An 18,934-nucleotide genomic window follows, 5' to 3' on the forward strand; every position below is an offset into this window, starting at 1 on the left:
TAATTGCAAAGAAAGTTAGAAAAGAAGTTGAAGCATTTGCAGAGCAAGCAGGATTCACAAAGGAAGTCATTGCTGAAGCAAGAGCAAAGCATGTTGCTCAACAGGCCGGAACATCAAGTGCACCAACCGGTACTCCCACCGGTGTAAAGACAAGAGCTGGAAAGGAGAAGGCTGCAGAGAAAGAAAAACCAGCAGCTGTTAAAAAGGAGAAACCAGTAGAAATTAAAAAGGAGAAACCATCAAAGATTCAGTTCCGGAGAAAAGGAAAGATTGTTGAACCACCTACTGCAATGGTTAAGACTGGTAAAAGGAAAAAGCAACAAGCACATAAACCAATAGATGCAGATGAAGAAGAGACTGAGTCCGAAGGAGAAAAGAAAGCCCTAAGGGCCAAAATGGCAAAAGGTCAAAGGGTGTTGGTACTCCAACTGTGAAAACTCCAAAGAAACCGGTAATCAAGCTCACACCTCTTGAAAATTTAATAATAAACATCAAAGAGTATAGTATATTGACTAGTGAAGAAACTCTTTGATAAGTTTAGTAAAGATGAACAAAGGGAAATAGAAGATGCAATTGTTTACATGATGAATAAATACAGCAAGGCCCTAATTGAATTGCAAGGGCAAATTCCAAATTCATTGTATAATATAATTGATGCTAGATGGCAGGCAGCCATGAAACAAGATAGAGAATACATTGAATATTTTCTGAAAAACTTGCAACCTGAAGCTACTAAGGAAGAGCTAGATGAAATTATTGCTAAGGCAAAGTCATCTTTTAGGTCGAAGAAAAGGTTGACAAGAATGTTAATTGGCAAGACCCAATCAGTCCATGAGGAGACTGAACAAATTTTGAAAAAGGTACTGGATCTGATTCCGGATGAAGAGGAAGAAGTTAAGGAAGATGAACCATAAGGTTTGAGGCTGAAGATCTTCTGAAAGGTGTTAAAATAACTGATTTTAGGCCTGATGAAATTATGCTGGATGATCAACCAGTGAACACACAAACTGAACCTGAGATTATCCCTGATGATGATGATACTGGTAATAATGATGATGTTGGTGCTCCTGACAATGTAAATGTACAAGATGTTGATTTTGATATGTTTGAGCAACATGAACAAGGAAAGGGACGGGAAGAAAAGAAGGATGAGGAGCCACTGGTAGTCACTCAAACTGTTGATACACAGCCCCCACCAGTATAGGAAACAGAAAAAGAAAAGGAAGAGGAAAAGAAAATGGAAGATGCAAAGAAGAAGATTGAACCTAAAGTGACACCTTCATCACTTAATTCTAAAAAGAAAATTGTAGATGATGAAGATGATGATGCTATAAGCATCAAAGGTCCACTAAACATGGATAATTTGAGCTCAACTGAGTTGATGGAGATTGCAACTGCCATGCAATCCCAGGCCAAGAAGAAGAGGATGAAAGAACAGCAGAAGGAGGCAGAAACAATAAGGAATGTTGTTGAGATTTTGTCAAGTCTCCTTTCGGAGACTGATACTGATAATTTTGTTACTCCTATTGACAAGCTTGGACAACTTGTTTCTGATGCTGGAGAACAGATGAAATCTTTTGAGGATGCAACTTAGTTAGTGTTGAGAAGGATTACAAGAAGAAAAGAACCAAGCAATTGCTGACTGAAATTGATAAAGGGAAAGTTGCTCTTACTGTCAATAAAGACTATTTGAAAGGACTTGAAATTGGAGGTAAAATACTTGCAACTGTTTCCAAATTTTCATTATTTTGGACTGACTTGAAGAAGAAGGAAGAAGCTGAGCAAGAACTTGAAGTTCTTAGTGAGTCATTCAAGCCCCTTAATGACTCTGCTATCAAATATGAAAAATCGGTTGTAGAACTTCACCATAAGCTGAAAGCTTATGAACATGAACAGGTTAAGAGGATCTGATCACTACAGGAATTACAAACACAGCTGATAACGAAGGTGGAAATCTTGCAGAGAGCCTATAAAGAATCTAAAGCTATTCTTGCTACACCGGATATAAGCACTCTAGATGCCATGGAGGAGTTCATTGGACAGATGAGGACACATGTGGAGATAACCGACACTATTTTGGAGGCCTGGCATAATGATCTGACACAATTGAAATCACATTTTAGTGATGCTTTTTCTAAGATTGCATTGTAAAAATATTTTGAACTCCTATATCTTATATATGCTATGCAATTTTGATGCAAATTTTGATGTAAATGTATTTATCTTTCATGTATTTACTTCTTTGTTTGGCATTGTTGTCAAAGGGGGAGTAATAGCACGCAATTGCTAAGGGGGAGTATATGTCATGAAGTCAATTTTTGTAATAGCACGCAATTGCTAAGGGGGAGTATATGTCATGAAGTCAATTTTTGTTTTGCACACTTAGTTGACAAAAATTTTCCTAAGTGTTGCCATCAATGCCAAAGGGGGAGAATGTTGGCATTTGACTGAACCGGTAAAGGCTGTTGTGATTTGCAACCGGTAAATGATTGATTGGTGAATGTGATGAAGAGATTGAGATTCTTGTTTGATGACTAAGTCTTGTGTTGTCATTGATGGCAACAATATTTTTGTGGTCATCTAAGTCTTGGAAGCCAACCGGTAAGGTATAACCGGTACAGTTGACAGTTTACTAGTGAACCAGCAAATAGGTTCTTAACCGGTAAACAAAGACAGAGTTGCATTCATGCAACCGGTACAGGCAATTTAAAAAAGTTGAATGATGTAGTTTTACAAGAGTGATGGAGACAGGTATTTGGAACTATGTTCATGACCGCATTGGCAGATTCAACCAGACAAGCGAGATTTGATGTACAGAGTAGGTATTCTGATGAACACTTAACCGGTAGTGATAAAGTCACTTAAATTGGTAAAACGGCACAGGTTTTGATTTGTTATGTCGGTGACCGACATAAGTTCAATGTGCAAATTTATTTTGTCTAGATTCATTGAACCTAGGAAATTGTTCCAAGGTTGTAGCCGACTAAGTTGATGTCTATAAAAAGTGTGATGAGTTATGAGATAGATATAAGATCAAAGGCGAATATTGAGATTGTGATTGGGTGGTGATTAGTGAAGCTCTGTATTGATGTGTTATTGATGTTTTGAGGATCTGAAGCGGATCTTATCAGACATAGAGGTGTTATATGAAGATCATTTGAACTGTTGTTATCCTAATAGTTAGGACAGTAAAATCCCCTAACTGGGTAGGTTCTAACAAGCCTTACATTGTAAATCCCCTAACAGGGTAGCTCTATATCAGAGTGTTAAATCCTCTTGCGAGGTTGATCCCAACAGGTCAAAGCTCCTAACAGGGTTAATCATTTAAATCCCTTAACTGGGTCTGCTCCTAACAGGGCATGTTTGTAAGACCTTAACCGGTCAAGATTTGTATTCTGCAGATAGTGAATCTTGTGGGTATTAACTCCCACCGTGGTTTTTCCCTTTTGGGTTTCCACGTATAAATCTCTTGTTTTATGTGGAATTTGTTTTATTGGGCATTAGCTTATGTGGTGATATTCCTCTTATGCTCGTTAAGTTTTAAGTTGTTTAAGTTGGTGATCAGATTCATATTGTTTTTGCTTGCACTAATTCACCCCCCCTCTCAGTGCCTTATAAGTTTATCAGATTGAATTTGTTATGAAAGACCACTCATTAGGCACTAACATGAATGATTTAGTTTTCCTCAAAGAGGCAACCAATGAAGAGGTTGGTGGCAATAAACTTCTAACCTTACCTATAGACATTTCTATTGGTGAGAGCCTTGTCATTCTAGAGGTGGCACTTGCACCTCAATTTAATTCAAAGTAGGAAGAATCACAACTAGACCATATGCAAGGTGATCCCATGGATATTTTAGAATAGCTAGTCAATAGTGAGCACAATGATGATTATGAGGACCTGTATGGCAGGAGCACTGAGGAGGAGGACAACAAAGGTTAAAAGGATAGTCAAATCCAACAAGAATGGGGAGAAGTTTAAGGACAACTAATATGTTCATAATTCTCCAATTTGACAAGCACAACTCCCTTGATAGACCACAACTTTTTTCTTGGCAAGGTAGTCCATTAGGTCATGCCTTGCAAAGAAGAAGACAAGGATAGAGACAAAATTTGTTGAAAGAGATACTAATGGTGCTGGGACCCAATATGAATTTGCCACTCAAAAGAAGTGTACCCCAAGGATGCATCACCAGGCTTTTTAAACCATCCCTGAAAATAGTGATTTATCAAGTACTCAACGATGGGGACAAAAGGTCCTCCCTATCCCAAAAATCAGAAAATAAATGGGGTGTTCCCTCAATTTCAGAGATGTTCCCAGGGCATCCCCCAAAACAAGGAAATTTGCAGAGGATGCAATCTTGTCTCTGGACTTTCCCAGGGTTGTCAGGACATCACCCACAGACTATTCATTGAATATTCATTTAAAAAATGATGAATCCTGAAACTCAAAGATACACTTGAAGAAAAATGCTCTGAAATTTATTTATAGTACATATCTGAACACTAAATAATTGGTGTTTCTGTATACAGATTTACCATTGCCAAAAGCTGTTCAGGAAGCACATAACTGCCAAGTATTTAATTGCTACTACAGACAAATCAGCAGGCAATTCTATATGTAATGGGTTTGTGTAATGAATAATAAAGTTTATCACAGCTGGCTCAATGCCACATGTTGGGGATTAGCATTATTTATCACAAAACTCAAAATCTGTTGATGTATCAGAACTTCCACACCAACAATATAATCATAATGCTAGAGTAAAACATAGGAAAAGCGCACTCAAGATCTGCTGACTTTATTAGCCAGAACGTACTACCAGGTAAAGCTTTTCTGGAAACTAAACCACGCAAAATATTTAGTCTGGGATTAAAAGGGGGATGCTCAAAAGACAAACCTGCACTTGTCAGATGGATTATTGGATCAGCAGATTGTCATTGCAAATTTATTAAGTGTATTTACTATTATATGTTTCAGCTTCTTTTAGTTTTATAATTTATCGATTTTTTTAAATTTATTTGTATTTGAAAATTCAAATGTTAATTATTATGTATTATTTTATCATTTCTTGTTTGTTGTTCCTGAAATCCATGAAAAAAATTTGATCTACAAAACTCACAGAAATGCTGCTCAAAAGTGAGGGATTCATTTGCAAACCAATTGATAGTACATACTGGCCACTGACCACTAAAGCCAAGCACCATGACCGGTGGGATCCACCACCCTGCCTCACTTCATCCATCCAATGGAGCATGGATCAGCTTCATTCAGTTGGACTCTATAGGATTGTATACAGAAGCCTATGCTGCAGACACCAAACTTGATCAAGGTTGTAGTAAGTTGATAGCTGCAAAGGAGTCATTGCATAAAGAGAGTGATGGGCAACAGATTGACAAATGTATGGTCTCACAACAAATATGGAAGCAACAACACATTCTTGGTCAAGCATCATATGCTGGGGGATGACCTGCATAAGGAAATTGTCGAGAATGTTCAAAAGGTCACCATACTGGAGAAAAAAGTAGAAGATTTAGATGTGAAGTAGAGGAATGATGACTCAAGATGATGTAACAATTTAACAAAGCTATAGATTGAAAGAGAAAAAACAAATGCAGGTTGAGAACACAAGAAAAAAGTTTCAGATGAAACAAGCAATGGAGATAGCTCAAAGAAGAGCTCGACAATTTAAGCTCTCAGACCACTTATGGTAAGTCTTAAGGGGGGTATCAATGAAAAGCTTGTTTGTTTGTTTTTTAATTAATGGGATGTGATGTAATGTTGTTGGAAAAAGTTATGGTGGATGGTACATACTACACAACGTCCTCAAAAACAATGTGACCATTCGTTAGTGATTGTGACTTTGTAATACATATTTATTAAAAATAACTATTAATGAGATATGATACAAAATCAAACACTAATAGTTCATTCATTTGTAGAACTTACCACATAGAAAAATCCTGTTTCTCTGCATGCTTTGTCCAATTGTCTTGCAACTTCAGCCACGCTTTGATCGTTAGCCATTTCTGAATCTTCAGTCTTCTCCAAGAGGGGCCCCACATCTAATAGGATGAATAAATATTATGGATTAAATTTTCATATAAAACCTAGCATTCAAGAAAACTGCAAAGGAGCTAACTCCTAACAAAGAGAAATGCAAAAGAGTGCATGTCATGTGTTTTGCAATTCAGTGTAAATATGTCTAACAAGAATGATTCAATAAGGAAAACAAATAGCACCATATCTTTGACATGCTAGAGCCATTTTTTGAAACTAAATGAATATGTACAAGTATGAAAAACAGAAAAAATTTCAAGTGCTTTGACTCTTAAAATTGCTGCTGCATGTGTCCCATAGCTTAGAGGATAAATCATAAAAGTTTAAGTATAAAGAGCACTTGTTGACATTTTTAAACTATTACATATGAGGATTTACTTTATATTCAGAAAATAGTTGCTGCAGTTGAAAGGAACAAAAAGTAAGAAGCTACATTTTAGAGAAAATAAAATATCACCTTAAAAAAATGATCATTGGAGTTGTATAAATCAATCTTTAGCAATAATAGAGTCACATAGCACCCTAGCAGCAGGCCATGAAGTAAACACATGTAAAACCACCCCAAAAGCAAATTGTGACACGGAATAGACAAGCAGTAAATCCCTCTTGAAATTGATTACTTTTCCAAGAATATATATGGGTATTTATGGTTATGGGCACATCATTAAGGATGCCCAGAGCCCAATAGACAAGGACATGCATCAAACATACCAGTCATACTCAGCCATAAGTTTCGATTATGCAGTCCAATTTGCATCTCAATCAAACAATATTTGATTGAGTTATCTTTAGTTTTATCCTAGCTGTATTTTTTGTCCAGCTTGGGAAATAAACTAAAAATGAAATAAGTTACACTTTAAAGTTTAATTACCATGATCTTTGACTTACCTCCAAAAAGCAATTACTAGACAATTAAATTGATTTTTCTCACATATTTCAAAAGAACCAGAACAGGAGAAAAATCCTCAAAATAGGAAAAGGGAACTTAGGCTACTAATTAATTCCCAAGTCCCAACATGCCTAGGATATGGAGGATAGAGATTCAATTCTTGTTTCATTATTTGTTTCATCATTGGAAGTCCCGGTTAAGGCACCAACGGGAGATGGCAAGTGGTTCAACATGGCCTTTTCTGCTGCCTCATCTCCGGCCAGGGCAGCCCTCTGATTGCAGTTGGAGGAGAAACTCCTTTCAAAACCATTAACAAGCATAAATACAGGTTGGAAAAGGATTGTTATGTGCTAGCCATGTCTCTAAAACCTGTCTCTGAGGCCACTGTATTATTTTAATATAGCTAGAGTTAGAAGCCTCTTGTTTGAAGAAAAAATCAACTTTCAAAGCATTTACAACATGATTTTGTTCACCCGCCAGAATTTTCTACAGACAACTGCATGTTTATTGTGACAATGATAACTGGAGATTGCAAGAAGATATGATTGGGAGCAATTCAAGTATCCCTCATACTGGTCGGGAAGTCCTCACCCATTTAAAGATGACAAGAAAAATGGCATTGACTGTTGCATCCATAATTCTGCTAATCAACAAATGATATCAGTTTTCAAGTTTGTCTACCTATTTATGTTGACTCTGAATGCAATGTTTGTGATGGTGGTGTTTCTTGTTTAAGTGTGGTTGCTGGTGGCATAGTAATTGATGCTATGATTGAAGGTAGAGAGTTAACCATGGCTAACAAAATAGTTCTCAGATGTCATACTGATATTGATGTTCATGATTTTCTGGTACCAGAGATAACCTGGAACATGATTTAATGGCAGTCACACAAGATCTTTCACTTCCTGCAGACAATGTTGACGCTCTTGGTAAAATGGTTTCCAAGGATATTGTACATGTTCCTGCTGATGTGAGCTTGACAATATCATCCAATTTATTGACTTAACATAATCTAGCTTAAATGGTTTCCATGCCTTACATTTGACAGAAGCTCTTGATGAATATGATAAAGACTTTTATTGTTAAAGCACGTACTTCTTAAGATTAAATAATTGTTCTAAACTTCTAACTTTTTAATTTCCAAGATAAACAAGTGGCAAGCAGACAGAGACCAAGGCAGAAAAAAGTGCAGAGGTTAGAATGTCAGAAGGTGCTGCCTAGAATGCCTCAAGCAAGTCAGTCTCTGAACAACAACCTGTCAGTCAAGACTCAAGACTACCAAGGGTTCTGTTGTCCTATGAAATATTAGCACTATCTCACAAAAACCATGGGTTTTCTGCCCCCAAAATTGACAGGCTCTCCTATAAATATGTCAGTGGTATTTTGTTGGCATTTGGCCCTCTTTAAAGGATGTGAAAGATTGGATCTTCAAGAGCTGAGTATTTCAAGGAGTTGAGGTTCATGAAAAGGGGCATTTTTATGATTGTGTGCAGCATTAGAAAGGACAGGAATCAACTTTTGATAAGGGGAACTTGGTTCTTTGAAAAGGCTGGATTCTTATCTGTCCATAGTCATTGAACTTCAATCTGGATACAACGTCCCTGCATTCAGTGCCAATCTTGATTAGGCTTTGTTCTGTTGGAGTTGTGGAAGGAAGAGTGTGTGTGCATGATTGGAAACTCATTTGGCAAGTGTAGTGTCAGAAATTACATAACCCTACAATTTCACACTACAAAAAAGTCGCTTTAGCTTAAGAAAAATTATTTTGTACCCATGCTATGATTTTGTCAAGATGTTAATTTTCCAGTGAGTTTCAAGTGTCCTTCAGTTTTTTAGTCCAATTTTCCCAAAAGTAAGCACTAAGTGTGGACATCTGTGCGATGCACTAGCATCCCACGAAAAATGAGTAATTCAACAGAGCATTAGAGAATTACGCTTCGTGGAATCTGCCAATGTAGCGCCCCTGTTAGCCAGGTCAGGTTTCGCAGACAAACCTGGACCTTCTATCTTGGGCTAAAAGGCTTCCAATTTGAAAATAAGGCAACAATCAATCTTTCATTTAAGCTGTATCACACGCTGCTCTTCTACAACTTGAAGCTTTGGACATAAAAATATTGCATATTACAGCTATCCTGAGCTCTTGCATGCACCTCCTCCATTGTGTAAAACAACCTTTTAGCATTCAAAGGATTGTCCTTGGGAAGATTGTGCCAGCATCAAAGAAGAATCCTCTAACTGGACTGGTTGTCACTCTGGAGATTTGGTTTTCATGTTTAATCTTTCATAGCATATTTCATTGTCTTTTCACTAGAAGCATTGCATTTACTGTCTTTTTATCAATATCTATTGTCTTTATCAATCTTGGTTTTTTGTGGAGGTAGGAATACCAAAGCAAGAGCTTGACTGAGACAAATCTCTTAACGTAGCCACACCAACTTCTCTTCTTGTATTCTTATGTGCAGGTTTTCTTGAGTCTTTTGCAGATTCAAGGAGATTGATGACCTCTTATCTTTATCTTGTTCTTTATTTGGTTGTTTTAATAAGCTGTCATTCTAATATCTATTCATTTCGTTATATTTTGTACTGTCATTGTCTTGGAATCTGTGCAAGTGTAAATTTTGCAGCGTTTTGGAACTCCTTGTTGTTTGATCGTATGGGACAACAGCATGTCGAGTTGTAGTCTGTATGCAGCACCAGCGTCCCAGGCAGATAGCCAATACAGCTTACAAAATGATCATCATCACTTGTATTTACTATTTCTACAGAAGTTACATTTAAATTTTGTAAACAGAAGCAAATATGGTAGCTTCTTTACCGTAATTGAAAGTTTGTATAAATAGGACACTATAAACTCAATTATTTTCAATTACAATTATTCATACAAATGCTAAAACCAGGTCATCGTGACATATCTGATTCATCTTAATTTGACAGGAGATTCAACTCTCAAAGGAAGCGTTTTCCTTTTGTAGTGTTCAATTTCCTACCTCACAGCATGTATGTATGTGAAACAAAGGTCATCGTGGAGAAAAACCTTGCAGCCTACACAATGATATGTGTGAAAATGGACTAAACAAAGCATTTGCCAATTAAGATTTAGATCTCCTCAAGGAATTCCTTGTCTCAAGAGATTGACTACAAGCCCTTGCCAACAAGGTGCCATGAAGTGGACCATTGGGTGAGGGATTGCCATGGAAGCCTTGCCTAAAGAAGAAATTGCAACTATGGTTTGGCACCCAAAAAGCCAATCCATGAAAGTAAAATCTTGGCAAAAAAGGCACCATCTTTATTTCCTATTACTGAAAGGAGATCTTATGATTAGATCAATGGAAGCCTTGGTGGTTCGATTAAAAGAAGGCCTTCAGTTGGAATATGTTTTAGAAGGTGAAACCATTGTCTAACCTCTATTGTAGTGTCCCCCAAGCAACAAAAAATTGATAGCACCCTATTGGATCCCACCCTCTAGAGGTTTGTAGTTAGGAAGACTAATAGAATAGAATCGCATGTTACTTGGCATGGATGCAAGGAAAAAGTGAGCAGTCATCTAGGCTAAATGTTCAAGAGCTTGATTCCAACCTTTTGGTTGATAGGGTCTCATTAGCAATAGAGGTCTCCACTGGAACAAGCTACTCACAAAGATTCAGGTGACATTTCATTTAATGTCTCGAGGCATTGGATAAGAAAACCCATCCAAATTTTCTCATAATGGGAGAAAAAGGAGACACCAGATGTCTCTCAGACTCAAAAGAAAAAAGAAAACACTTGGAAGCAAGGAAGCGAGCTAACAAGGTGAACAAAGATATTTTATCGATAACGTAGTTGCAATTACTACCCATTAATTAGTAAGTCTCTTGAGCATTTCGGTCTCATACTTACTATTTATAGTAAGTCATTTGGATGGTTGCAGGGTACCCCGGCTATTAATGGGTAGTCAGCAGAATTAAATAAATGTCCCGATATTGGCATTCATTGGAGTTAATGATTAATATTAAATTATTGAAGTTTCCACTTTAATAATATTAATGAAATTAATGACTTATATTATAAGGGGATACAAGGGATCTTTATTGCATAAATTATATTAATGATATTAAGTCAATTATTAAGCCTAATTGGGACGCCAACTTTATTAAATGCCATTAAGTGAAATTAAATGCATTTAATTGCCTAGGGGTCGTGGTTTTGAAGAGGCTTATAAAAGGCTAATTGAAGTCTTTTTTGGCATTCATTTTAGAGAAAATCGATGGAGATTGAAGAGTAAGGGTTTTTGCTAAAGCTTCAAGCTTTTTGGGAACGAAAACTCTCAAAGGGAATAGTACCTGCAAGTGTGGGATATCATACAAGGGTATTCAAAGGACAATCTCATCCATATATTAGGCATTTATTTTTTATTTACAGAGTTGCAAAAAGGGCATTCAGAGGATAAATTCAAGAGCAGATTGAAGATCAATCATTTGTAGATTTTAGACAGTTTAAAGGCTCATAATTCCAGCCATTCCATCTTCCAAATCAGGTTGTACTTTCTCAAGGGCTGATTGTGCATGTTCCAAGGCTACGTGGGCTTTTTGAAAGCAAGTTTTCAGATCTGTGTGGACAACAGTAGTCAACAAATATCATCATTCAAGGAGGCATTGCAATTTATGGATCTGATTTGTATTTTTAGAATCGATAATATTATCTGTAGCTGATAAGGGTATGCATTGTTAAATCATTTAAATGCAATCTGGAGTTAAGGGTTTGAAGAAATTGTTGTTAAGTTGTCTGAAATTGTTATTTTATTTCATAGCATTATTTCCAAGCATTTATATTTCAGTATTTATACATCAAAACCAAAAGATCGGAAGAAATTGTAAAACACACAAAAAATCAAAAAACTCAAAAAAAAACAAAAAAAAAACAAAAAGAAGCAAAAACTAAATATCCATAGAGGGGTGGGATATTTTAGTGGTATCAAAGCAGAGTTTTCCTACCATCCTATGTAGAGAAAATTCATGAGTCAAAAGATTCAAAAGCACCAGAGGAACAAAATAGTGCTAGCCACCACAAGTTCCAAAAGGTGAGACCATTTCAGGTATCATTGGTCTTCATAGAAATTCCTCCAGTGACAGTGATAGTGTTACAGGACAGATGGCTGAAAAGGAAAAGGGATGAGCAGGATCAGTTAGTCCTAACGCCAAAGCGGAGAGGCAATTTAACACCATGATGGACATGATGTCCCAGTTATTAGGGTAGTTGAGGGAGAAAAATTCATCCCAGCACACTATGCACAGTAGCGAGAGGATTGAGTTCAGCAGGAGTGCCGAGCAACATACCACAGAGAATAGGGGAACCTTTATAGGTTCAGTGCTTAGACCCCTATAGCCTACTTTGCTCATAGGGAGGAGACACCAGTTACGCAAGCTCAAGTGCAAGAGCCATAAACTTCTATGGCTGAGGAGGTTAGATTGCAGCACACAAAGTATATGACATTACCCCCAGAAATTAGGGAGATGCTAACATTAGAGCAACTTATGAATCAGTAGAGGCTGAGATCAGGTGCAACAATTAGGACAAAACATAGAGCACCTCAGGGTCAGAGGGATTTCCAGTAGGCTGTGAGCAAGGTAACCTTGCCACATTTTGATGGCAGTGATAAATGCACTGTGAGAGCTTGGGTCCAAAAGTTGGACAACTTTCTTTCTTTGAGGCCTGTGCCAGAGGAGGATGCTATTAAGTTTGCTACTTTACACCTGGATGGCGTAGCACGAGTGGTGGTACCACAATTTGGTGACACTGGGTCACAATCTTATTACTACCTACGATGAGTTTACCACTAAACTCATTGAACGGTTTGATAAGAAGGATCCAGAGATGTAATTTAGGGAGCTTGAGCAGCTTAGACAACATAGTTCTTTGGAGTCTTACATTTCAGAGTTTCAAAGACTACCTGTGATGGTTCCTAGTATCACGGAGAGGAGCCTTGTGATCCTATTTAGTGAAGGACTATTGGAGCCCTTACGCAGTTGGATCAAGGCATTTGACCCTCCCAGTCTGCAGGAGGCCATGAGGAAAGCTAAGAGCATGGAACTTGCTGCCCTTAGTGGCAAGGTGTCATCTAAGTCCTTTCCCTCTAATAAGGACAAGAAACAGTTACAAGGAGGAGCGGATCAGCCAAATAAACCTTCACAAAAAATTGATGATGAGACTATTAATGACTTGAGAAGGAAGAAATTGTGCTTTAAATTGCAAGGGTTCTTGGGAACCGGGCCATAAGTGCCCTATGAAGGGCAAAGTTAATCGAATGAAATACTACTATGCTGAGCAATCTGATCCAAAGGAGAATGAGGATGAAACAGATGTACTTTAGCTGTCTAGACTCTAGACTGCTATAACAAGCAATACAAAGGGGAGACTTCTGCAAACTAACGATTAAGGAAATATAGAAACAGGGCTATGTAGAGATCATCTAAATATGTGTATGAAAATGCTCTATTCAGTGCCTCAAGCTAAGCAACTTATTTTCCATGTACTGCGTGAATTACAGGTTCCTTCCACAAATGATGTGTCAGGACTGTTCAAGCTCCAATTTCTCAATTCAATTCTTTGATCATATGAATGTGTCCTTGGTACCACCTGCATTTGTTTGTTCCTAGAAAAGCCATCGAGGTAGTTGTTATTTTGGAGCTACAATTGCGGGGGATGATTCTTTCATAATATAGTCATTTTTGTTTCTCTTTCATGATGATTGTGTCCCATTTTATTCACTCTGCATATTACACATATACATTCTTATTTTTATGTTTACAGAAAATTAGTTGTTATCTACCATCCAAGCACCTATCGTAATCCATCTTCTGTCCAAATCCTCTTAGGCTGCCAATGAGTCCAATAAGCTTTACTGACTATAGCTGGAAGCTCACAATTACCTTATGATTTACAAAACATAAATACCCATATAGAATTTTTGGTAGAAATGGAGCTAACTTGCTTCAATTGGCAGGATGGCATAGCCCACTATATATTTAATCCTTAAGGTGCTATGAATGAACCTTTCCGAATCCTCTCAACATGGTTTCCAAAAAAACACGGCAAATGTTCGCCAATTCAAGCTTTGGTTATTAATATATGTATTTGCATGAAAAATGACACGACCATTTTTTTTTTCTTTTTGAAACAGCAAAAGGTGGATCTATATTATTATTGTTTTCGCATAAGTATAGAATGTAGGATATTCTTAATGATTAAGCAGTCGGTATATCTTTGCATGCTTGGATTATATTAAGGGGGTGTATTAGAACTTCATTGTATTGTCATGACGAATTAAGGTTGGCAAATACTCCCTACTAACCATTTTAAGCCAAAACTTACTCAGGCAGGGCAGCAACCTGCTAACCATTTCAAGCCAACACCTAATCTGGCAGTGAAAACCATCAGTGTGACTACTGGACTTTTAACATTTGAAGGGGCAGGCCTTCCAACTGTCCTCCAATGACAGCTATGTATCCCCTGTTGAAGAATTTCTCTTTACCGAGCTTTCCACTTGAGAATTCATTAGCCTGAATTTGAAATAGAGCACTGAGAGCTCAAAATAATTTCAATAACATAGATGTTAGATACAAAATCGTGGTTAGGTACTTAGCTCGGAATAACAAGCATATCTTTAAATATGGTCGTGCTTGATATTTGATATGGGCTAAACTTACGAAGCTATCGACCATGGCTGGTGCACATAGCTAAAAATATAAAGTGAAATATTACCAAATAACGCGGGTATGCAATACCAGTTAATTGAGGTAAGAGTAAACAATCATCCTCTAAACTCTTAAATCCATTGGTCAAATTAAGCTTGTAGATTTGAAATATGAAGAATTACAATCAAAAAACGCAAATCCCATCACAAATCCAGAATGGAAAGTGAAGCCCAAGACAACAAAAGGGCAAAAATCAGAATCTCGCGATATGATGAATGTGGTACACCATTCCAGAGGGTAAAATCACAAGGAAAAAAGATAGAATTTGACAAATTAAGAGGCGGACAATCATAAAACAAATTTGGCTCACCAATTACAGGTAGAGACTTGAACTCTGAAGCCATCTCTCTGGTCTTGTTCTCTGTCTTCTTCCTATCGACTGTGGTTTTCTTATGTTGGATACCTATTGAGTTAACTGAAAACGATGTGCAGGCTGCAGCTCAAAATACAAATAATGCTCTATAAGTAAAAAAAAGAGCATAAAAAAATACAAGTAGGAGACACTGAATCCCCGCGTGCCAGAAGAATCTTAAAAGCTTTTTAAGCGTTCCCTTGCCAAAAAATGTTTGCTGTCCGTGGGTTAAAAGTGAAAAGCTGCAAAGTTCCAAACAAATTATAACTCATATCTGGGCAGTGTTATCGGGGTGTTTGTATACAAAAAAACTTTTACTTTGTATCTTGATTGGCTTTGATAAGAAAAAATATTACAGTAAAATTTGGTTAGATATAAATTCTCTATAACTAAATATTTAGTTTTATAAAAAGTAATTTTTTATTTGTATAAGAATTTATAACTTTAATTGTATCATATTTAAAAAAAAAATTCAAAATTTATAGAATTAAATCATATCAATCTAAATAAGTTTTAAGTTTAAATGTTAGTGTCTCTAGTATTTTTATTTATGTATTTATAATTCTTTATGAAAACAAATGCAATTCTTATTAAATTTGTATACTTATATTTATCTACAAGAAAGATATCAATTTTCAAAATATTTAGCATTCATTATTAAAAACTAGCAAAAATTATAAAAATGCTTGTCATTTTTAGAACTATGCTTCAACTCATGTCTTACAATAAAGAAATAATCTGCATCTTTCCAATTCAAATTTAAATTGAAATAAAGATTGTTGAGAATTTTTTGTTATGGATTAATAATCAAAATGATAAGTAAACCTCTCAAAGGAAAGAAAGATCCTTACAAAGAATATTGACACTCACGAAAGCATTAAATTATTAGTTCATGTTATAATATAGAACTACTGGCAAGTGTTGTTGTTAAATAGTTATTAATAAAAAATACTAATAAATCAAAATTAAAAAAAAATCTACCAAAATAAATACTTATGTTTATTAAAGTATAGATGCAAAAATTTTAGTTTAAAAATATTAAGAAAAATAATTATCTTCAATTTAATTGGTTCTTGGGTGATATGGGTTAAAATTTTGGCTCACATGAGTAAATTGGATAATTTTTAATTTCAATCAAGAAAAAAAAATTCAAAAGAATATTTTACGAGCTAATTTTCCACATCAACGATGTGCCTCATATGACATCCGGAGCAACGACCCCTTCTATATTAGAGGTTGCAAGACGATAAAAAGCAAGCCCACCATTAGATTTCATTATCATATTTTTACTAATCATTCACTATGTTTTCCCTTTTTTTCATTCGCCTATATTTCCCCATGTGGACTAGAAGCTCGTAAATGATTGGAATTTAAAGGGAGGGAACGAGATACAATGCAAATATTCCGTTTCAAATTGTCTCGCTTTATTTTTTACTTGTGCAGTAATACTAATAGGAATTTATGCATTAATGCAGGAGGGTGTGCATGCAAGGAGTGCCACATAAATAAAAGTATACATTCCTTTTTTTATATTGAAGGAAGCAAATAAAAGAATTACATAGCAAAAAAACTTATAGAAAGGAACTACAACAGCTGCAACATAACCAGCTCAAAAGTAGTTGCAACAATCCTAACAAGGGTTGTAGAAACCTACAACAAAATTACAACTTAGAATACATATATAGCACTTAGAATACATATAGAGCACTGTTGAAAATACAAGTCTCATATACAAAGCTGTTGAAAATACAAAGGGACTGTTGTTGAAGAAAATAGCATACTGGAAGAGTATTTCCATCAAAATTCCACATAGAGCAGCAACTTCATCTTTGAGAGACTCCAACCAAAGGTGCATGCTTAATGATTGAACCTTTGTTACCCTCAATGCTTATGTGCAGTTGTTGAAGAAGATCATGGAAATTTTCATCTTGTGAAAAATGTCAACTTGCTTGTTGTGCCTCTAATTGGAGAGACAAATTAGCACAGATGATATGAAGTTCTATCTGTAGGGGAATGATTGTCTTAGAGAAAACAACATTGCAACGAAGTTTCCAAATACATTTAAGAATCACATGTCTACAAGTATAGGATAGAATGTCCAAGGATGAAGCAACATCAAGGAGAGTTGATTTCCAAGACCATGCTTGAGGAAATAAGGTAGGCAATGCAGTGAACAAATTTAAGGCAGTTACCAATAGGTAGTTTAACATGGAGAACTTTCTATGCTAAAAACTAAGATTGAGCATCAGCTTTGGACTTCCAGATTTGAAGGTTGAGCTTATTCCATTTAGACCAAAGAAAGAAACATTGCCATATCTTATTGAGAAGAGGTGAGATGGTCATATAAGGAAGGAGTTGTTTGTAAAAGGTATGAAGGGGGAAGAAGTGAACTCCGTGAGTATTGGGCCATCTCCAATCATTCAAAAAGTTAGCATGACAGTCCAAGGAAAGTAGACTACGGAATTCATGAGTGACTAATTGTTGAATTTCAGAAATAGGTTGTTTATTAGAGGCTGCTAAGTGGAATTGGGATTTAAGAAGAGGCCATGATTTCCATTGGAAGGTAGAGGGGTGCCAGAGATCCTGAAACACTTGAATACCACTAGGTTCAATTGCATGGCAAACCACTAGGTTCAAAGTATAGATTCCTATCGTTGCATACATAGGAATTTTAATATTAATATTATTTAAATTTTATTATAGATAGGTAAATAGTAATAAATTTAATATAATTATTTTTAAATAATAATATAATAAGTTGAACTAAATAAATTATGGAAAGTTTTTAAATTTTTAAATTTTAATTTTATTTATAATTTTTGGTTTTTCAAATTAAAATTTAATTTTAGTCATTTGAATATTATTTAATTTTTTTTTAATATTTAATTAGAATTATCATTTTAATTATTTAAATTTGATTTATTTAAGAATTTAATTATATTTATTTTCTAATTTATAATATTTTTTATTTGTTAATATTGAGTTTATCATTTGATTAATGTCAATATTATGTGTATTATATTAATTATAATTTTAGGTATAATTAATTAATATTTTAATTCTAATAAATTTAAAAACTAATTTACTTTTTAATTTAATTATTTATTAACTTAACAATTTATTAGTCATTATTAATTTTAAAAAATATTATTTTTATTACTATTTAGATGTTGCTATATTATTTGATATTTACACTAAATGCATAAATATATCATTTTGTACAATTATTCTTGATGAATGACTTGATAGATAGACAATATGGCATAATAAATAATAAATATAATGTATAATTAGTCAATTATATAATTAGAAAGTAATTGATTTTAAATATAATTTTACAAAATATTATTGTTTAACTTATATGTGTCCTCCTCTATCTTTCCCAATCTCTCTCTCTCTCTCTCTCTCTCTCTCTCTCTCTATATATATATATATATATATCACCTTTCCTCTCTTAATATTTCCCTCATCTCTCTATCTCTCTATCTCTCCCTCCTCTTCTCCATCAATATCTCATTATCTCTACCTCATACCTCATACACACACAATCCCTAATTCCCCCTCCCTATATCTATCTCTATTATTTCATATCTCTCTCTCTCTCTCTCTCTCTCTCTCTCTCTCTCTCTCTCTCTCTCCTTAATTCCCCCTCCCTATATCTATCTCTATTATTTCATCTCTCTCTCTCTCTCTCTCTCTCTCTCTCTCTCTCTCTCTCTCTCTCTCTCTCTCTCTCTCTCTCTCTCTCTGTGAGGCCTCACCTCGACTCAGTCTGACATTCAGTGGATTTTATATTTTAGACTATTATGGATACTTTATTTTGATGCATTTTGAGACTTAGAACTTATATGATTTCAGGATTTGGATAACATTGCTATGATTTGATGATTTACTTACATGCTT

The 18,934-nt window shown here is 35.4% G+C and overlaps 1 protein-coding gene across 1 annotated transcript in view; it reads right to left on the reverse strand.

Moving 5' to 3' along the window:
* LOC131055060 (2-oxoglutarate-dependent dioxygenase 33) overlaps nt 1–15,296 on the reverse strand; it is a 143,985-nt gene extending 128,689 nt beyond the window's left edge. The window contains exons 1-2 of the mRNA XM_057989683.2: nt 14,990–15,296; nt 5,950–6,065 (exon numbers count right to left, since the gene is read on the reverse strand). Coding sequence (XP_057845666.2) covers nt 5,950–6,065; nt 14,990–15,023 — 150 coding nt within the window. The 5' untranslated portion in view covers nt 15,024–15,296. The remainder of the gene's footprint in view (nt 1–5,949; nt 6,066–14,989) is intronic.
* Nucleotides 15,297–18,934: the final 3,638 nt, after the last annotated feature.

This window comes from Cryptomeria japonica, chromosome 5 (assembly GCF_030272615.1).
Source record: "Cryptomeria japonica chromosome 5, Sugi_1.0, whole genome shotgun sequence".
NCBI classification, from domain to species: domain Eukaryota; kingdom Viridiplantae; phylum Streptophyta; class Pinopsida; order Cupressales; family Cupressaceae; genus Cryptomeria; species Cryptomeria japonica.